This window comes from Heloderma suspectum, chromosome 1, assembly GCF_057233095.1.
Source record: "Heloderma suspectum isolate Gila_16-S chromosome 1, 16-S_ref, whole genome shotgun sequence".
Taxonomy (NCBI): domain Eukaryota; kingdom Metazoa; phylum Chordata; class Lepidosauria; order Squamata; family Helodermatidae; genus Heloderma; species Heloderma suspectum.
In genome coordinates, this window is record NC_139458.1 from 278,717,947 (window position 1) to 278,740,656 (window position 22,710).

Here is a 22,710-nt window from a genome sequence, read left to right on the forward strand (position 1 = left end):
AAAAAGTGATCCATTTGTTTTAATTCTCTCCTTTTCCTCTATTTCTCATGTGTTGAATTATAGATTGTAAGCTCCTTGGGGCAGGGACCTGTCTTCTTGGTACTCTGTATAGTGCTATGCACACTGATGGCACTATACAAATGAATAATAATAATAATAATAATAACAACCATAATTTTACTAGAATCATCATGGTCCTGCGGTGTGTGTTTAAATTTTCTAATAAAAAGAGTACATAAACTGGATCTTTTAAGGCCTAACTAATTAAACTTAGGTGATCCTGACTATGCGCTGTTCCTGAGGAACATAAGAAGTTTTGCTTGATCTTTCCAAGGTTCACCTAGTCCATCGTCCATTGTAAGAAGCCTAGCTAGGTAGTCTACCAGAAATTTGCAAGCAGTTTGTTTTCTGCTCACCCTCACTGTAAACACCAAAGTGGTGTATAACCCTTTAGTTAATAATCTAAAAGGTAGCATTAACTAGTATTGGAAGGAAGGCACCAACTCATTTTCCAATAGCGTATTAACAGTCATGGGACTGCTGTGTTCCTTGTTCTGTCTGATACGTCTTGGATATATGGGAGGGGACAAACACAAAGAAATCATCTATTGCCAGATCTTTTACAGCACCTTTAGAAAGATCCTTTAGAAAGGATCACTTTGAGAGAGAGAGAGAGAGAGAGAGATACTAATGTAACAATGATAATGGAGATCAGACAATATGATGTTGCATTCTAACAGCAAACTCATTCTCTTGAGTGTGGATCCTTATATAGCCAAACTGGCACTATCCACACAGAAGAGGAAGTATCAGAAGGCTCAGGGAAACCACAAGATCTGCAAAAGTGCATAATATCTTCAGAAAGAAGCTGAAAGTGCTGGGAACCTTCAAAACAGCCCAGTGAGGACTAAAAAATACTTATGGCCATGGAATGCTTACGTACAGTGGTAGTGGTGATAGAATGGGCTGTCCTGGAAGACGGAATGGCTGGCTGGAACGCTGAATGGTTCATGTTCTTTGCATGCAATCTAAAGTACTTTACATGGCCAAGTTTTCTCATTCCCTGATTATTTGATGCAATGTAGAGGAAACTGCTAGATCCTCATGTTGATACCTTTTTTATTTAGGATAATTTGAAACCCTCTCACTTCTGTACTCTGAACAATCAGAAGCTGCCTCCTGACTTGTTCAGACTTGTTAAAACAACAACGAAATTGTGTGTGTGTGTGTGTGTGTGTGTGTGTGTGTTTGCACACATTCTCTCACTCACTCTCACTCAATCTCAGTGTATTTTGAAACATTTTAGTAGTCATGTGACAAAACAGATAATGTAAAGTCTGTCTTACATGCCAAGTGTGAACCTGAAGCCAGCTTAGAACCTGACTGGTTCTAGCCAGGCAGTTCCTGAGTAACTTAAGATACATCCATTAAGCTGTCACTCTTTTCTCCTCCGCCCTCCAACTCTCTCTGTGTGTATTATATATATATATCCTCCCATGCCATATCAAACTGTGACATTTCTCTAAGTTTCAAAAGCAGCTTACCATAGAATAGGGGAAATAGTTATAAACACAACAACAAAAAATAGCCCTCAAAGGCCCAGCTGGCCATGAGCAAGTTATCTGGTTTTCTGAATAGTGGTTCTACCAACTCAGTGCGAAAGAAGACAAGATGTCAGGATATTGGGGATTGGATCTCCTGCGGATTTAGTTTTACATTGGTAAATGCACCTGGGAAGAGCCACAATTTGGATCGAGACTGTGGTGCTGGGCAAGGGTTTAAAAACAACAACAACAAAACACCACCACAACAATGCCCCCCCGGGGGAGAGGCATTTTCCCTGCTCAAAATCCTAACACCGGTGCGCGCGCCCAAAGCTACTACTTGTCCTGTGGGGAAAAACATAGAGGTGTGATGTAACTAGGAGTATAGTGTAACTATGTTCAGGGCTGCCAACGTAGGAACTTACATGAATGCTTTGTTGCTATAGTAGCTACTTCTGTTAACATTCCCAATTCTCAGGCTGAGAGGAATTTCCAGGAAACATTCAGCCTTTGTAGATATTTTAGTCATCTCGGTCAGTAATGTTCCCCGACACCAACCCCACCATCCATCCCCCTGCAAATTCTCAGTTCCTTTCAGTACATGGCATACATTGTGGCTGTTCTTTTCTGGTTATTTAGCCTTTTATCATATTTGCTCTTGCTGCCTTCAAACAGTATGTCCCTGCCAAATTCTTTTGCCAATCTCTTTTCATGTCATGTTTAAAGGTCTGTCACTTTCAGAACTTGGTATAAGCCGTCCGTCTTGGACTTATTTAACTCTGCATTCCCCTTGTACTCTTTCCTTTCCCCCATTCCTCATCTTCAACTTATTCTCTACTAAGCCTTGTGTGGTGTTTTTAAGTAATGCATCACACAGATCCATCCTTCCCTTTTCTCTCTCTCTCTCTTTTTTTTTTTTTTTTTTTTTGAGTTCTGAGTTTTGAAGAAAAATCAAATAGTTTTCTTGGCTAACTGTCTTGCTTCCAAAACATAACACCATAATCCAGTAGAAATCCATTTAATCTCAATAGAGAGAGGGCAGTGAGAACTTCCATCAGAGTCTGTAGCCCATTGCCTTAAGGAGGAACCTTGATACGGTACAAGTTCAAGAGCAATGGAAGGACTTGGTTATATATTTTTGTTTTCTCTATGAATATGTTTTTTCCGCCTCAAAAATAGAAAAAAAATATTATGCTCAAACAGACTGAAAATCCTTCTCGTTCAGGGCTGGTTTATGGTCCTGTTTGGCTGTCACAGTGGTGTCCAGCAGCAAATAATGGGTTAATTAATTTTTGAGTTGTGGGGACATGTGCTGTGTCCAAGCAGCTTCCTTTTTGCATTAACAACCCCCAAATGCTGCCTTCGAGGATTATTTCCATAACATCTGATCAGGGGCACTTGGGGTTGTTCATGGGTTAAACAAACCCAAGTTAACCTAAGAACAAGCAGTGGGTTAACTTGGGGTGGTTTAACCCATGAACAACCCCAAGTGACCCTGTTAATTAACCCACAATTTGCTGCTGGACTCCACCGTGACATCTGAACAGGATCTGTATGTTCATATATAGTATGTGGTAGAGACAGACCCGGAAGAGGAAACAGAACGCCACTTGTTGTCACCTACAATTCTCAGTGAAAACCACTCATAGGTATAGTGAATGATCTACAGTCCATTCTGGATGAGGACACATCCCTCCCACAGTCCTTGTGTGGGAGGTGTGTACTTGCTTACAGATAATCCTGCAACCTAAAATAGCTACTCACTAGCAACAACAGACCACATATCAATTATATAAACACAGGGACCAGATGCCAAATCTGTTCCCATATGTACTCTGGAAACACTGTTAGAGGACCTAATAATGTCACCCACAACATTAGAGGTTTATTCACTTGCTGCTCTTCTAATGTGATACATACCATCTTCTGTCAGCGACGCCCTTCTGCATTCTGTCTAGGGCAAACAGGCCAGTCTCTGCAGAAAAGAATAAATGGATACAAATCTGACATCAAAAATATTCATCAGGCAATTATTCAAAAACTTCAGCCTCCCAGAACACTCTGACCTGATTTGCATGACACGGCCGGGTTCTAGTCCCCACTCAGCCATGGAAGCTCACTGGGTGACTTTGAGCCAGTCACAGACTCTCAGCCCAGCCTACACCACAGGGTTGTTGTTGTGAGGATAAAAATGGAGAGGAGGAAGATTCTGTATGCTGCCTTGGGTTCCTTAAGGAGGAAAAAAGGCGATATATAAATGTAATAAATAAATAAATTGTGGGTTATTTAACCTGCAATGTGCTGTGGTGTGTGCTGAGCGTTTGCAGCTGCCATTTTGAATATGCAACTTGTGATAAGGGTTGCACTGTGTCATGCAAGCCCAGCCAACGTGGGTTATTTGAGGGTTAACCAACCCTTGCCTAACCTTCTATTAGTAGTAGGGTTATGTGAGGGCTGTTTAACCCTCGAATAACCCACAATGGCTGGGTTCGCATGACACAGTGCAGCTCTTGGTCACCCCAGTCAGGGGTTGCGTATTCAAAATGGTGGCTGCACACATCTGGCATGCACTGCGGCTCATCATGGGTTAAATAACCCACAATAAGCCAGCTGTGATCAGCGAACTGGCCCTCTATAACTGACTTTAAAGTGGCCATTGCATAGTAAAGAAACTTCAAAGCAAGGTAAGACTGAGAGACTGCTGAAATAGAATTCATCAGCAGATTCAATTCTATTGCGAGAGGATTGAATCAGGAAGAAGGATTTTTATCACATTTAATAATGTGATTGTCACTTTCTGCATTTAGTTTCCTTCAGAGGTCACCCCACCCCGATAGGTATGGTATAAAAACCTGAAACTCTCCATAATACTCCATGCATCTGATGAAGTGGGCTATAGTCCATGAAAGCGTATGCCAGAATAAATAGGTTAGTTTTTAATGTGGCACAAGTTATTATTTAATTTATTTTATTTATTAAACACCTAAGGGAAAAAAATCTCTAAACATTTTACAGTAATGCTACAAATAAAATCACAATAAAATCAACAATATCAAACTACTGAACATCTCAACACTGCATAAAATACAATATCAGGTATAGGAGGTAAAACTGGGCTAGATCAAGGGTGCTGAACCTTCAGACTGCAGTCCATATCCATTCCTCGAAATCTCAGAATCCAGAGCATGGGGGTTTCCCCAGGCCACTTCCCACAATAATCTTGCAGGGACTAGAATAATAAACACAAATACAGGAAAGGTGCAGTCCTATGTTTGTTTAGATAGGAAAAAATCCTACAATTCCCAGTATTCCCCTGCGTGTTGTGTCCTTTTTAGAATGTAAGCTTGAGGGCAGGAATAATCTTGTTTAACTGATTGTTTGTAAACTGCTCCTGGGAGCCTTTTTGGCTGAAGAACAGGCAAAAATTCTCTCTGTCTCTCTCTCTCTCTCTCTCTCTGTCTGTCTGTCTGTCTGTCTCTCTCTGTCTGTCTCTCTCTCTCTCTCTCTCTCTCTCTCTCTCTATATATATATATATATATATATATATATGATTGTTGATATAATTTATGGCATTGTTGTTCTTGATTGATCAGTTTGTTTCTGAATGTACATATGAAGCTGCTGTTTACTAACTTGGTTCCCCTCCACTGAGCTAGATGGTCCTTCCTCTCCCCCCTGTCCCCGAAGTCTGTGTTTCTTCACAGGACAGTGGTTGAGGTCCTCATAGTAGCAGTGGGCAGGGAAAAGTCCAACGTGAGCAAATACAGACACACTCCTCATTCACACAGACAAAGCACACGCATGTATATATACACCCACACAGATGTTCCCATTTCCTTGCTGCACACTGAGAAAGGAAGCCCCCTTTTCAGCACACAGCTCGCTTTGGTTCCCAAGGAAGATGGCATTTCTGTTTTCTTTCCTGGGCAGTTCACTTTACTTCCCTGCTGCATGCTGAAAGAGAGGCTCCCTTTCTCAATGTGCAGCAAGGAAATGAAGCCTGCCTGTCTGCTTCCTGGTCAGCATCTGTTTCTCACTCATTTTCCCAGTAGAGACAGAGATGCTGAACAGGAGGCAGGCACATGGGTGACTTTAGCAGTGTCTTTAGATGTGTTCCATGGTCTGGGAAAAGAGCGAGACAGTGATGCTGAACAGGATGCAGGCAGGCAAATGTGGGAAAGCCAATCTTGTGGGGATGCGGCGTGGGGAAACCCCATGCTCTGGATTCTTAGATTTCGAGGAATGGATATAGACTGTGGTCTGAAGGTTCATCACCCTTGATCTAGCCCAGTGCTGTCCATTCTGATTACTGGAGGCTCTCCAAGGTCTTGGGTAGAAATCTTTCTCATCCTACCTACCTGGGATACTTTAAACTGGAGGTGCTATGAATTGAACTTCCTTTTTGGCTGCTGGACTTAACTCTTGATTTTGTGAAGTATCAGAACACATCTCACCAACGATGGCACTCGATGGGCATGCAAACTATGTATTTAATAGGTGAGGGGAAGAGATATTTTAATAATCCCTTCTGATAAAAGGTTCATATTGTATACCAAGATGTCATGTAATCATAAGCAACTGGAAGGATGATAAAAAAAAATCGAGTAAGAGTAGGAAGTTGGCATTTCTTTAAACCTGTCAAGGTTAAAATGTTTAACTCAATGCAAGCTCTTATATTTTTGAAACATCCACCTTTTCAAGAAATTTGCTGAACATTAAAATTCTTGCCGAAATAGAAGTTTGCTGAAAATTAAAACAAGAACTGCCCATGATAAGATTTAAAAAATTAGCCAGTTGGGACACTCCCCTTTTAGAATACAATTCTCACTTGCCTAGCACCAAGTTGATGGTTGTATCGCAGGCTTTGGTCTTCTCCATTATGCTACCATAATTTACAAGTACAGGCTACCGTACTGTATAAGGGAATTATTTTATAAGAAAAAAGAACAGTAACCTTCATTTTCACCATAAATCCTGAAGGATTGCTACAATCGCATCTATAAAAGAGTGAACTATGAGATCCAATAAAATAAATTAGTAATGCAATAAAATGTCCATCTTGCAAGGACAGATAGTCTTAGATCTTTTCAAGGTGTATTGGTTGAGTTATACTTCTTTCTAATTAGCACTCCTTCTGTCAGGTTAGTAACACCTTCTCCTTACAGTTCAGTGAAAATTTAAAAATGCAGTAATGTTCACTTTTTGACAACTTTAAGGGTAATACTACTATCCTCTTTGTATAGCCTAATGTAAGTGGAAAGCAGTGGAATTTGTACCCGTACAAATGGCTTTTGAAAATGTATTCCAATATTAATAAATCAAACACTGCAGACTCTTTAGTAGTTTGTTTTATGTTGCTTAACATAGTTTGATGCTGAATTTCAATGTTTTTGTAACTGTGTTGCCAGATTTTGGGGGTATGTTCCCCCCCCCATGTGGTGATTCCAAACAAATCATGTCTTAGGGTGCTTTTAGGCCAGCCTTCCCTCACCTGGTGCCCTCCAGATGTTTTATACTTCCAGCCAGCATAGCCAACTGTCAGGAATGCTGGGAGATATTCAAAACATCTGGAGGACACCAGGTTGGGGAAGGCTGGTGTAGATGAAGGACTCCTGGCACTACCAGTCAAAATACATTGTGCAGCCATTCCACCTTTTCCTCCTTAACAATTTTTTTCTGCTAAGAAAAAAGACGGAAGAAACAGTGGGAAAACATGGAAAGGCTACAAGTGGAAGACTGTCATCTGGACCCCCTGTAAAAGCTCATAAATTAGGCAGAACAATGGCACTATGAAAATCTTGTCTGAAGGCCTCCTTGGACTGGAAACCTAATATATGTAATCTTCTTGAGCAATGCATCTCGCTTCAATAATATCTGTTAAACAGTTATGAATTCCAACATAGCTTTCTAAAGTGCTTACCCTATTACTCAGAGTGAAGGTTGACCATTTCAAGTGCCTAAATTAGTCATTCCTTCCTTCCCTTTTTCTTCTTCATCTTTACTTTTTCTTTCTGGTTTGGGTGCTGCTTATCTCATTGAACTTTGTTTTTCCCATTACCAGTATATGGTAGTGAAGATAATTCAGCATGCCTTAAAACAACAAAACTACCATCACCATAGACCAGGAATCAAATGAGCAATAGTAACCTCTTGAGTGGATTTTGTTACTATGCGTTACTGATGAGTACATAAGTCAGTTTTGTTGACATGAAGCCAAGGCAGTGAGCCCTTAATCAGAGGGTCTTGCCCCTGATTCCAGTTTCCTCCAACTTCTGTTTGCAATTGGTCATAAAGACAAATCAAATGTATAGTAGTTAAGGACTCACTTCAGATAACGCAATAAAGACAAACTGGAGATCAATAGATGGGAGAACGATAGGAGTGGAAAATAACTTTGAAACTAGTGGGTAGGCTTGCTTTACCTTTTTTATATGGCATAGTGGTCCCTAAGCTCATTGAGCCTCTACCCAAAGCCATTTCTTCATAGGATGGAAATAATGTGTTAGTACGTTACAGGTTCCACACATTTTAATAGTGTCTTCTTTTTATTTTATTCTGATGCATATTTGTAAGCTGCTAAGAATTCTTGCTGTAAAGATTTTGCTATATAGATTTGGAAATAAAAGATTTGATCTATTATTACATCATTAGTGTGTATAGGACTGTACAAAAAAACAGCAAAGGCTTGGATCGACTTGAGAACAGTGTCTCCTGAAGATGATAGTTATGCACAGGGGTGTTGCTAGGTTCTTAAAAGATCTGGAGCACAGGCCCATAACACAAATTTGCATATATATCCGAGTCTAAGCACACCTGTAAAAGAGATATAATGTGTGTATGTGTGTAGTGTGCTTGCATGTGTGAATATAGATTACATACATACATAAGAAGTGTGCACTGCTCCCCCCTTCAACTCAGACCCCAATTCAGCATTTTGGAAAACATCCCTCTTCTGCTCAGGCCAATTTGGAGTTGGTCCACTTCAGCTCAGCACCAAACCTGAGTCAAGGTTTGGAAGAATAAGTCTTTATGCTTCCTGTTGACTACCATTGGAAATTCGGAAAAAACTATAACTTTTTTCTCTTGGTTAGAACTGGATGATAATTTCAGGCATAGTAGCCCCCTAGAAGGGGATTACACCTGACCAATGTCGGAAAAATAGGTGCAGGGATTATATTTTGATTTCTTTTAAAGGGAAATGCCAATAACATTTTTATTCCTTGGAAGAATCGGATAAAAATTTCAGGGTTCATTGCCCTATCAGAGGACATCATGTCTGCCAAATTGCGGAATGATTGCCAAAGGGGTTTTGTGCAAGAGTAGCCTTGACTTTTTGAGGTCGCCAAAAGAGGACATACTTATCTCCCTATTTTTATTTTATTTTTTAAAAATCTTGGCTACCTTTCAGGGCAGAAGCCCTCCCAAGGCAGCTCACAGCAATAAAATACATAAAAACAGTTAAAATATTAAAAGTGATAAAACAAACACAATAAAATACTGATAAAAACACCAAAAAAAGCCAACAATAAAACCACCAACAACAGCAATCATATTAAGAGAAGGCCACGGGAAAATAATACTTTTTCAAGGCCTTCTTAAAAGCCTGCAATGACAGAGCATGGTGGACTTCCAATGGCAACTTGTTCCAGAGGTGTGGGGCCACTGCAGAGAAGGTCCCTATGTTCCTTGTGGATCATTCTGAAAATTACGGACAGCCTAGAGGTGTCCCTACGTAAGAAACCAGCAAAGTTTCAGAAGAATAGGTGGAGCAGTTCATGTGGAAGGGGAGTTCTCCAATGTGGGGGAGGGAGTGATTTGCTTTCCCTTCACCACCCCCAATAGTTTTTGGGTAAATTCATATGAAAATGCACAGGTCATTAGAGGTGTCCCCCAGGCAAGAAACCTGCCAAGTTTCTGAAAGATATAAATGCATGCAAATTTAGAATTACTAGAATTTATTTACATTTCACCAATGTTAGCAGCAGGGGAACATGGGTGGGAAAGTGCTATTGCAGTCATGTCCTGCTTGTGGGTCTCCTGCGGGCATCTGGTTAGCCACTGTGTGAACAGAATGCTGGACTAGATGGACCTTGATCTGATGCAGCGTGGCTCTTCTTATGTTCTTAAATATAGAGTGCCTCTGAACATATGCAGAATGCTTTTCTTTCACCACGGAGAACTTACATTCTCCCCCTATCAATTTGGTTCCCCTCCACACAACCATCCCTCCTCATCCTACCATCTTCCAGCAACTCTTTCTTCCCTTTCTTCTTCCTCTTCAAAATTTCATTGCAAGCAAGCTCCCAACAGTAGGCATGTAAGAGCAGAAAAGTAGGCAGAGGGAGAAAAAACAATGAGCAGACTGCAGAAGGAACGGTGGCAGTCTTCCCTCTAGTTTAAAAGGCTGGTGCATTCACACTAGAATCCCTATTGGTCTGCCAAGGGAGCAAGTCCTAAGGCCTCCTAGGAACAGCAAAGCTATTGAGCTCAGAGGGAAGAAGCAGGCTTGTATTAAGTAGGGCTGTGCACTGCTTCGGATCTGAACCGAAGCAGGATGATTTGGACCAAATTGGTCCGGATCCACAGTGGGTCCAGACTGGTCCAAAGTGGGTTGGATCTGTCCGAATTGCTTCAGATTGCGTTGGACAATTCTGAAGCCCAGAAATCTGTTTGGGAAATTTAACAATTTCCTTAAGATTAGGGAGGGGGAGAGGAGCAGTTGGGGGCGGGGGGGGGAAACTTATCCTTGGCAAGTGACATCTAGCTGCCAATAGGGCTGGACTTTTAACCCACCAGTCTCCAATCACAGTGGGGTGATCGAGAGTAGGGTGCAATCACTATAAGGAAAGGCTTCAATGTTTGGGCTATTTAATTTAGAGAAAGGCAAATAAGGTGGGGGAGGTTTATAAAATTATATGGAATAGTGAAAGTGGAGCAGTACAATAAATAAGTTGAGTTCAGTGTAACTTTTTCCCAGGTAAGGAGATGTTTAACTTTCTTCTTCCTTTAATGAGGAATTTAATTTACAACCAAAGAGATGTTTAACTTTCTTCTTCCTTTAATGAGGAGCCTCAGATCATCCAGTGAAGCTGAATAGTGGCAGATTCAGGACAGACCAAAAGTACTACTTGCACTTCAAAAAAAAAACAACCCTACACCAGGGATTCAGGATAGTGCTCGCCTAATGGTCACCTTAAACACCTTCTGATTAGTATCTCTAATCCTCTGTGTGGTGTGACAGTTTATTCTTTTTGTTTTAGTCTTTGAGAAAAGGAAACTTTATGCATAGCTAGCACAAAAGCCACTGGACCTAACTGTCTGAAATTTGGCAGGTTCAGTCAGCTCCATAGGGGCTTCCAGGTCCCCAAATTCCATGGACGTACATATGTGGAAGCACACACACACACACAAAGTATAGCTCTTTCCTTTGACAGATTTTCTTGAAAGAAATATATATATTACCTGTGGCTAGCACAAAAGCCACTGGACCTAACTGTCTGAAATTTGGCAGGTTCAGTCAGCTCCATAGGAGCTGCCATTTCCCCAAATTCCATGCTCTTATGTAGAAGCACAAAAATATAGCTCTTTGGTTTGACAGATTTTCTTGGGAAAAAAGTATATTTTACCTGTGACTAGCACAAAGCTACTGGACCTAACTGTCTGCGATTTGGCAGGTTCAGTCATCTCCGCGGGGGCAAGTAGGTCTCCCAATTTCATGTATTCACCATACAAACTAAAAAGTTACGGCCTTTTCTGTTTTCCAGTGCAGGTCAATGGGAAAATGTAAAAAAAATGGCAATTAGGTCAGCCCCCAAAAGATCCAGGGCCCATGCCCAGGTAGGCGTTGCTTAAACAACGCCCCTGGTTATGCACAAGGTATAAATGAGCCCCAGTCAAAATGACTTGCACATGTTTTTTGGATTTCTCACATTTACATTGTTGCTTTTTGTGTTTACAGTGTTGCATGGGAACCAATGGGAGATGGCAAAAAGCTGATTTCTCTGGCTGATAATCACTTGCTTATGTGGGATTTACAAGAAAGTTCAAGCCAGGCTGTGGTAAGGAGTGCAACAAATTGTAATGAGGCATACTATTGTGGGTAACTACACACTGTTATTGTTTTGATTTAAAATAGATTGTTAACCCTTTTCTGAGCAGCAGCACATGTTGTTTCAACTTCGCTGGGAAATTAACTGTTTTCAAAATGCATAGGGCAAATCTTCTTTTGACAACCATAAAATAGGTTCAAAAACTGTGCGTTATTCATGGCAGCAGTAGAATAGTCCTAGTCCTTCCTGTGTAAAACCTTTGTTCATTCTTCCTGGCCTACTTCTCTCACTCTCCCCTGTGTTGGCCAACCAGCCAGCTCCAAAGAAAGAGGAGCTCTTTCTTTGCTCCTTTCTAGCTATTGCCAATGTTACATGGAATTGTCCAATCTACTACTCCCTCTCTCCCTTGCCAACTGTTGGCCAACTCTTTTTCTAGAGTAAAGTCTGTTTGCATGCTGTGATCAACATTCTTGTCTGATTGAAGTGTCAGGTTTTTACAGACATGCTTAGCATTTCCGCCATTCCTCTCGCTCCCCCTGGGCTGCTCTGCCTTGCCTTGCTTTAAAGTTCTTTTGAATGTTAATTAGGCTTTCACTGTCCTAGGCAGTCTCTTTCACTCATAATCTCAAAGTTACCATATTTCTCCTTAATTCCAATCTGTATCAAATGTAAGCATTTCCTTTGGGATGTTCTCCAGCCTGTCACAAGTCATACTACTTAATAGAAAGAGAATTTTCTGCTGAACGTCAAGTTCTTGGGTTTTCTCATTTACTTTGCTAGAATTTAGTTACAGAAATTCATCAGTGTCGCATGCCTTTCATTAGCTGTGCTATTCCTCCAAAGAAACATTATCCAAATTAACCCTTCACTTAACTGCATTTACACAAGTCTAGGCAATCATTTTCTCTATAAATAAAGTTGTGTGCACTATGTAGTGGGTGGCGGAATTTGCTCCTTAGTAACCCAAGTTCATGATATGGAAAGCTGATTTCTGTGACCTAAACTAATTATGGACATTGAGCTGATTTGAATATTTCAAAGAATATTTATATATTCTTTTATCCTCCCAATAATGACTGTTCTCTGGACGGATTACAAACAGAGTAAAATATAGTACAAAATGACAAACAGCGCAGGAATACATAAATATAAAGATATATAAGAACAGCCATAAAAGTCTAAAAACTAAGTCCCTCAAATGCCTGGAAAAAAAGAAAGGTCTTTGGTGGCTAACAATATAGATAGCAATGTGGGCACCAAGTGAGCCTCCCCGGGAAGGGCATTCCATAAACCAGGTGCCACAACTGAGAAGGCCCCCTCTCTTGTAGTAACCTGCTTAGCTTGCTTCAGTAGGGGCACCAGAGTAGGGCCTCCAAAGATGACCTAAGGGTCTGAGCAAATACATAGGGGAGGAGATGTTCCTTATTTAGATTCTCTGGTCCCAAGCCATTTAGGGGTTTAAAGGTCAGCACCAGCTTTTTGAATTGAGCCCAGAACTGACGGAAGCCAGGGCCAAACAATCCCTGTTTTGCTAATTGTGAAGATGGATGAAAAGCTCTGTAGGGATGCCCTCTAGTTACTGGGAATTCTGTTGAGTCCTCTCAAGTTATGATGTGTCACATCTGGCATTGCCCACACATTTTCAAACCTATCTTCACAATCAAGAGAGAGAAACTTGTTTCTTTGAAGGGGTAGGGGGGAGATCACATTCAGACAACACATCGTGGCTCATCATGGATTATTTCACCCACGATGAACATCAGTGCCCATAGGTGCCAAATTACATACGCAACCCCCATTCAGGGGTTGCTGTGTTGTGTGAATCTGGCGAGTGCAGGTTATGCAAGGGTTAAACAACTGTCACATAACCCTAAAACAGACTGTAGTTTACACAAGGGTTGTTTAACCATCGCATAACCCATGCTCGCCAGGTTTGCATGACACGACAACCACAGAGTGGGGGCTGTATATTCAAAGTGGCAGCTGCACGTGCCCCACATGCACTACATACTCACTGTGGGTTAAGTAACCATGGCAGGCTGTTGTGTCATGCAAGCAGCCCCAGATTCACAGAATGTTGAATATAGATTTGGATGTGAACATCCATGACGAGAGATCAACTCGCACAATGGGGTTTTCCGGACTCCCCGTTGAGCCCCCTGACTAGCCCTTCATGAAGGTTTGAGGAGCCTCCAAAATCCTCTGGGGTGTGGTGTGAGGGCTGCAGTAGAAAGAGGGAATCAACGATAATCAGGGACTTCCCACGTGCATGAGGGAAAGTGCTTTCTGCTCACATAATGGCACCACTGTGTCCAGCACCAAAATCAGTAGTGCTATAGAATCCCAGAGTGTGAATAGCCCTGACTGCATTTTGTGACCTGAAATGTGCTTGCCATTATATTATTGTTTCACAGAAAAACTTAAAGTAAAGCACAACATTTTAAAAGCACTATTTTGATTTTTGAAAATAAGTGTTTGAATTGTTGCTTGTTTATATATTTAAACTGTGTGGACCAGCTGATCTTACAAACCTGAACTTTTCAGGTTCTTCTGGACTAAAATAGATTTCTGAGTCTTGCAGAAGCTGGATATCTCCCCTTTCTAAAAGGGGTAGATTTTTTTATTGCTCTCATTTTAAATAATTAATTTAACTTGTTGGCTGTTCTATCTGATACAAAAGATAACAGTGTTCTTCAAGCATGCATATACTGCGCAGTATCCAAGCGTACTTCTCCACAAGTAGGTCCCACTCCTGATTCAAGTCAACACTGCAGTTGTATTTACTTGCATTGTGTATATGAAATAAAGTAAAGGGATGAACATTTTTTACATAGTGGGGAGAAAAAATAACAAGGGAGGGAGATCAGCTAATTGTTTTTAAAGTACTTCCATAAGTTTGGGGATATTTATGGTGGCATCGTGACCTCTGTAGCTTACGGGCAACTTCGTTTGATAGCTAAGAGTGTTAAAACAAACATGCTGATCTGCAGACAGTTAGTGATTCTGTCCCTAATAGGCGTATCACCGATGGCTCCCTAGATTCTCCTGCATCCCCTTCTATTTCTGCACCAGCTCAACTCGTATTTTTGTTCTGTCCCTAAAACCATTATTCTCTCCCCCAGCCCCCTTAAAACAACAAATATTAAAAAAATAGCAAATGGTTAATGTATTTAAGTATAAGGGCATATACGCAAGGATCTGATGGTAGGCACTGATGACACATTAGCCAAGGCTCAAAGTTCTGTGGCCAGAGGGGTCCCATCCCCCTGCACAACCCATAAAGAAAAATGCTCTGTACATATTCCCTGTTGTGCATCCCCCTCCTTATAGGAGAGAACAATAAATGACCTTCAGATATGGAGTTCTGAATGCTCTACCATGTCACTGTGTTCAATTGTGGTATGTCCTGACCACTGTAGTCCTTGAATACAAAGACATCATAGCCACGATTTCCATTTATTTTTATTGGGTACATATACTTACCTACATACTCATACACACTCTCTTTCCCTCTCTCTTGGAGATAAATTCCGAATTTAACACAATGTTCAGAAGATGTACAGTGAACAATAAAATTTCTTTCCCAGTTTGACGAAAGGCAAGGACAGAATACAGTTCTTACAAAAACTCTTAAGAGAGCAAGAGTGGGGAAAATTTAAAGTCGGTACTAATTAATAGGCTATCTTTAAAGGTACCTGTTGTGAGAGTCTAAAAACACTTGTAACAAAATAAAGTAGACATCTGTTTTATTGTACGGATGTGTAAGGAGATTACCTTGAAGGAAAAATGCCATAGACCAAGTCTATTAGAAGATGTGATTATAGAAGGTCATGAAAGCTACGTGTTGTACAACAGCCTCATATCCTGTAAAGGATCACCAGCATTTCAAATATGGATATGTATTGGAGTGAATGTAGTGCAGTGATCAGCTCACTGCATTTCCCTCCATTTGTAAGTCAGGGATTTTGCTTGAAGCATCTAGCCTAATATGCTTGGGACTTGGTTAATGGCATTCATGTTTCTTGGCCTGTTCAGAGATTCCATAGTCTCTGAAACACTATATGATCGAGGGAGAAGGGGAAGATTGGGAGTAGGCCTTGGGCTTGTGTATTCCCTCAGCTTGTAGAAAGAAGATGCAGAGTGCATTGAGAAATCATCCCATTTATTTCAGGGAACCTGTTTGTTCCCAAAGGCCGCATTCTGTGATGGGCCGCACCGCACTCAGGCACATACACTCAAGCACAGGCACATAGGCACATGCACATCCCTCCCCCACAGATTTATTTATTTATTTATTATTTACTTTATTTATGTCATTTCTATACCGCCCAATAGCCAAAGCTCTCTGGGCGGTTCACAAAAATTAAAACCAAAAAGCACACAGTAAAACAATATAAAATATAAAAGCATTAAAACCACAATATAACAATGCAACCAGAATAAAACCTAGCAGCAAAGCAGAGATTTAAGATACAGATTTAAAACAGCAAAGCTGAAAGACTAGAAAACTAAATGCTAAAATGCCTGGGAAAATAAAAAGGTCTTCAGCTGGCGCCGGAAGGAATACAATGTAGGTGCCAGGCAAATCTCAGCACTCAGGGGTGCGGAGGTTTAAACCTGCACTGAGAGCATGCTGTCTTCCCTGTTTAAATCGCCCTCCTGCCAGCCTGGCAAACAGCTATTTGGTGGACTTTGGGGAGTGAAATTTTGCCAGAGAGGAGGACATGCACAAAGGTTCCTTCTCATTTGCCTTTTTCCCCAGCACAATCACACTCCTGACTGCCTGTTGATCAGGTGTTTGGTGGGCTGTTGGGGGCACGATTGTGCTGAGAAAGAAGGCTTGTAAGGAGAGTCATTTCCACACTGAATTGTGGTGGTGGCAGTGGTATGTGAAAGAAATTGTGGGGGTAGCAGTGGCAACAGACATCCACGGCAGACTGAACAGGAGGCCTCCAAGACCAAATGTGGCCCACAAACCACTGGTTTCCCCATGTTTGATTTATTTGATTGTGGGATCTTCAGAAGCCTACAAGATGGATCCTGCTCAAAAGTGGTGTAAGTGTACCTGTTACCTTCTCCTCATGGTCAGGGGAGCACATGGGCCCAAGGCCTGTCCCAGGCTCACCCCAGCTTGCATGTATTGTCTGAATAGGTTTAAAGTGTTGAGAAATACCACCACAGTCTGATTATAGGTGTGCCTTTCTCTTTTCCCTCTCCCTTTTTAATGTGATGCAATAGTGGACTAATTATTTAAAAAAGAGAGTAATATTTTTTTTTTAGTGTTAAGCCTCAATGGGCAATATCCTAGCATGCTGCTCTGCACTTGAGGCCCACCACTTGCTCTGTTCCGAAAGCAGCGCCCACCACTTGTGCAATGGAGATTTAATGCTTCCTCCAGGAACTGTAAATGAGTGGAAACACTCTTTTCTGGAATGGGGTAGGTGATCCAAGCTCACGTAAAGGAGCTCTGCCGACCAGTCTTGATCCAGAAATGAGTGTTTCCACTCATTTTGGGGCTTCCTAAAGGAACTGCTAAATTCCTGTTGTGCAAGCAGTGGGTACCACTTGCAAAACGGAATCAGGAGTGGGACCTACTTATGGAGAAGTACGCTTGGATACTGCACAGTATATGCACGCTTGAAGAACACTGTTATCTTTTGTATCAGATAGAACAGCCAACAAGTCAGCAATGTATGTTATATAATGATACTGTTATTATCTGACATATTACTAATTCCACGTTTTAAGTTTCAAGCTGTTCTGCTTGTTACTTCTTAAGTAATTTATGCTGTATAGACAGAAAAACATCATTCAGGGTTTCAGCTCACATTGGTTTCCTAACAGAGTCACTCATTGTGGGGTTGTGTTTTAATGTACAGCTGTCGAATTCAGTTGCATTGGAAGGAAAAGGGCAGTTAAAGTTTACCTCTGGACGATGGAGTCCCCACCATAATTGCACTCAGGTCGCCACAGCAAATGACACTGCCGTTCGAGGATGGGATATACGAACTATGAAGTAAGAAGTGTGGTTCTTTCTTTATAAGAAAACAAAACACAAATGAAACTATGTCTCTCTTGGAAGTTACTTTTCTGGCTGGGATTTTTCTCCTTTAAAATGGACAGCAGAAATGGTTACCTCATTAGCTGTTCTGGCTTGCATGTCTGCCATACATTTATTACAAAAGCCCAACAGTTTTTTTTCCCCTCCTAGTCTTCACATCTAACATGATGGGTGCTGTCCTGATCTTACTGACGTTAATGGTAAAACTCCCATTAGTTTAAATGGAGCTAGATTACACTGTGTAAATATTTTTATATTTTGTCATTGAACTCTGCAGTGTAGTCCAGAGTGGAGTGACTCAACTTCCCATCCTGGATTAATATTGTAAATCTGACTGGCCCTGGTGTACTAATGACATCCTTTAACAAAATGTTAAGTTTTTTAGTTAGGGGTGTGTGTGTGTGTGTGTAGAATGGACTCTCCATTTCCATTTGATTTTGATAGTATCTTTAAGATAATACACCAAGAGTTTCCAATTTATTAAGAGCCAGTTAGTTAGCACAAATTTATTTAGTGTTGGGGTTGCAACATATCAACATTTTGAATGCCAACAAACCTAATGCTTCAATATAAGAAATATAGGACTGCTTTCCTGCTCTAGTTGTGATTTTGATAAGCAAAGGAGTGATGTTGTGCACATCTGTTGCCATGACAACAGAAGTCTGTGCAAGCTTTTTTAAGATACAGCTTATCCCCTTAGCACACAGTAATTTATCACTAACCTCGGAAGACGGATGTCTTGTAATAACTTCTGCTGCCTTAAAGGGGGAGATGACTTTAAATTTAGTTTTATGTCTCCTGCGTGCTTATGGGTGCATTATATTTCCGTTGTTTCCAATTATGTTTCTTGATACCAGAAAAACTGATCAATTCAATTAGGAAATTACATATATATAATATATGTGTGTGTGTGTGTGCTTATTGTTCTGTCATGTTCCCCATCTATATTCTATAAGAATATGTGTAAAAACCTACCTCACACCTCTGTACAAGGTCATTATTAATAAATTGGTAGTGGAACCGTGACATCTTACAGAAGAAATCAAGTGAGCAACACACACACAGTTCACACTTAATGCTCAACCATAATTTAGGAGTATGTCCATGAGCAGAAACGAGTCTGTGTGAAGTGCTGAGCTCCTTCCTCCCCTCCCCTCTTCCCACATGACCAGGAGAAGGAATCAACCAGAATTCAATTTTGCTTTAGCAGATTCCTGGTGTGCAAACCAGGAATTGTGGCTTAAAATAAACTTTTTTTTAAACTCAGCAAAACAAGCTAGAGAGTGTAATTGGTTTATTTAGCAACTGACTAAAGTAAGCATACCCAACCTAGTGCCCTCCAGGTGTTTTGGACTGCAACTCCCATCATCCCTCACCATTGGCCATTCTGGCTGAGGCTGATGGGAGTCATAACCTAAGAGTTCTAGAGGGCACCAGGTTGGGGAAAGCTGGATTAAAGTTTCTTTTAAACCATCATTCCTTGTTTGCACATCACCAGGAATATGCTAAAGTGAAATGGAATTCTGATTGATTCTTCTTCTTGGCCATGCAGCAGGAGGGGTGGGAGGCACCTTTCTGCTTATGCATGTACTGCTAAACCATGGTTTAGCATTACATGTGAAGGCTCCCACATGCTCATCTTCTCCATTCCCATGGACTAGAGAGCTAGAATAGTAATTTATTGGGCCGGGTGTGTGTGTGTGGCTTCAGTAAACTGCGCTGCTCTCCATTATGGGTGGTTGCCATGGAAGCTTTGGCTTATGACCAAATAAATAGTATTTCCTCTACCCTCGCCACCAGTTCTTTACTCTGCTAACATAGGATCTAGTCATTCGTTCCTCCCTGAACAAAGGCAGCTCATCCAGTGTTGCTCCCCTCACTGACTGTTGCTTCACATGCCAAATTCTCAGTTCTGTGCTAAACCACTATGGTGGCTTACTGAGGACATCCTGAGTTTGTTTTACCCACCATAGGCATTAAACCACTGTTTGTTTGTTAATTGCTGCTGCCCCAGGGAGAAGGGTACAGCCCTAGGGGGCCTGGGGGGAGGGACCACCTGAGGTTGCCCACCCATGGTGTAGCCCAAACAAAAAGCCAAACTAGACATGATGTGAATTATGTGAATGAAGTTAACTTGCACATTGTGTTGTTACATAAATAGTGGCCAAGCAGAAGCCTTGGTGCCAATGGAGGCTTCCCTTGAAATGCAAATAATCAGCTTCATGAGGAAGTTTTTGTCATGACTGTGGCAGGGGGAGAGTTAAACATCCCCTCCTTCCTCCCACAGTTCCAAAGCTGACCAGGTTTCCCCTTGGCTGCTACTTACAATAACAGTATTTTCTCTATGGAGAAGAAAGCAGATGCTTTTGTAGCGTGGGGCATTAAGTGCTTCCTCAGATTGAAGGTCACTAGAGGCAGGAGGCTCATGAGGAAAGAGGGGATCAATGCCTATGTTCCTACAGTGCTGTTGCAGCCTTACAAACTCCCCTTGGCTTGAATGCAAGCTGCTGTGAACTGGCTTTATGCCCATACCTATATCTGTAATGGGGAAGAAAAGACACGCATCCCTTGAGTTTAATGCCCTGCTTCTGCAATACTGTACAAGCTGTTAGGGGCTCAGTTAAGCCAATCTCCCCTCCGCACAACTGATGTTCAGCTGTCTCAACATTCTGTGGATTCTGGAGGGCAATGAATATGCTCACCCTTGTTTCAGCTGTTTTGTCTGCGAGTGGCCCCACTTCAACCTCTCACTGAGAAGCTTAGGAACACAGAGTTGATGTTTAGTCTCTGCAAGTTGGGGCCCTACAAGGAATCGCAAACAGGGATGTGGATAGGTAATCACCCTAGTGTGATAGCTTGAGGATGTTGAGCTCTGGGACTAGATTCACTTAGCCCTGAACCTGAGTGGTATCGTGTGGGGATGGGGGTATTTTGAACACCCCTCTCTCTATATACTGTATTTCAGCATTTGGAGGGGTCCTATGCATCTCAGTTATACTGTCAGTTCCAGTTACAGGATCATTTAAGCTGTTAGAGCCCCTGTGCTCTTCCCAGCTGAAAAGCCTAGTGGTGGTGATGATGGTGGTGGTGGGATTAATTAGAGTCTGAGAGAGCACTTCTCCACTGTTCCTAGCTAATCTTCCTACTGTTTTAGTGACACAGTGGGGCAAGTCCTTCAAAGATTATAGCATCATGAACTAGTCACAGGGTGGGGGAAGACACTGAGGACAAATTGAGCTTGTGTTAGGGACTGGGTCATGCCTCCCGCACACACTCAAAATTCTGTGTTGCCTAGAGAGCAACGAAGTATGCTCATTGGGTTGGGTTGTGGGGGACTTTCCCAATGTTAATTTGGAAATAAATACAGTCAGAGCCAGAAATATTGGAACAAGGCCAACTGCTGGTGTACAGAAATATTGGAACAAGGCCAGCTGGTGTACACAAGGCATTTTTATGATGTAAGCCACCACAAAGGAATTTCTCCTTTGGGCAGTATATACAGTCAAGGCCAGAAATATTGGAACAAGGATAACTGTTTTGGCAGTTGGCTTCCGTACACCACCACATTGAAGTTGAAAGGAAACACACCCAGATGGGAGCGAAGTCAGGACTTCCAGCTGTAATTCAAGGGGTTTGACAAAAGTGGGGCACTAACCGTTCAGGAAGGGCAGCCAGTGCTGCACACACACACCCCATCATTGGTGGCTCATAAGTAATGGAACAAATGGCTGACAAGCAGCTGCATGGCCAGGTATGGCCTGTTTCCTGGGTACCCCATGACCAATCAAGCACATAAAAGGCCTGGAGGTGGTTCTGAGTGTTACATGTGCATTTGGTAGCTGTTCACTGGAACCCCCAAAATGAGGTCCAAAGAGGTGTCCATGTGAGTGAAGGAGGCCATCATTAGGCTGAGGAAACAAAATAAACCCATCAGAGAGATAGCGAAAACAGTGGGAGTGGCCAACACAACAGTTTGGAACATCCTGAAAAAGAAGGGATTAACTGGCAAGCTCAGCAACAGCAAAAGGCCTGGAAGACCACGGAAGACAACTAAAGTGGATGACCACAGAATTCTGCTCATGGCAAAGAGGAATCCTTTCACAACATCTAGCTGCGTCAAGAACGCTCTTGAGGAGTTAGGCATGTCATTGTCAACATCTGCAGTCAAGAGACAGCTTTATGAATGTAAATACAGAGGCCTAACTCATAACAAAGTGCAAACCACTGGTAATGCTCAAGAACAGACAGGCCAGATTAGCCTTTGCCAGCAAACACCTAAAAAAGCCTGCCCAATTCTGGAATAAGATTGTTTGGACTAATGAAACCAAGATTAACTTGTACCAGAATGATGGGAAGAGAAAAGTATGGAGAAGGAAAGGAACAGCTCCTGATCCAAAGCATACCACATCATCTGTCAAACATGGTGGAGGCAGTGTTATGTCATGGGCATATATGGCTGCCAATGGAACCGGGTCACTGGTGTTTATGGATGACCTGACTGCTGATAAAAGCAGCAGGATGAATTCTGAAGTGTATAGGGCTATACCTTCTGCTCAGATTCAGCCGAATGCTGCCAAACTGATAGGATGCCACTTCATATTGCAGATGGATAATGACCCAAAACATACAGCAAAAGCTACCTAAGAGTTTCTGAAGGTAAAGAAGTGGGATGTTCTTCAATGGCCAAGTCAGTCACCTGATCTCCACCCAATAGAGCATGCTTTTCACTTCCTGAAGACAAGACTGAAGGCAGAAAGACCCACAAACAAGCAGCAGCTGAAGGCAGCTGCAGTAAAGGCCTGGCAGAGCATCTCGAGGGAGGAAACTCAGCATTTGGTCATGTCCATGGGTTCCAGACTTCAGGCAGTCATTGACTGCACAGGATTTTCATCCAGGTATTAAAGGCAATCCTTAAGTTTGAAATGATGTTGGTTTGTTCCATTACTTATGAGCCACCAATGATGGGTATGTGTGCATGCCACTGGCTGGCCTTCCTGAATGTTTAGTGCCCCACTTTTGTCACATCCCTTGAATTACAGCTGAAAGTCCTGACTTC

General features: G+C 41.8%; 1 protein-coding gene across 9 annotated transcripts in view; it reads left to right on the top strand.

The window, feature by feature from the left end:
* The window catches only part of EIPR1 (EARP complex and GARP complex interacting protein 1), a 219,873-nt gene that overhangs the window by 51,227 nt on the left and 145,936 nt on the right, over nt 1-22,710 (top strand). For all 9 annotated transcript variants that reach the window (XR_014786564.1, XR_014786562.1, XR_014786563.1 and 6 more), the window contains 2 exons: nt 11,503-11,602; nt 17,473-17,609. Coding sequence is in view for 5 of the 9 variants with exons in the window: in XM_084826724.1 (XP_084682850.1) it covers nt 11,503-11,602; nt 17,473-17,609 (237 nt within the window). In the remaining 4 variants the exon portion in view is untranslated. The remainder of the gene's footprint in view (nt 1-11,502; nt 11,603-17,472; nt 17,610-22,710) is intronic.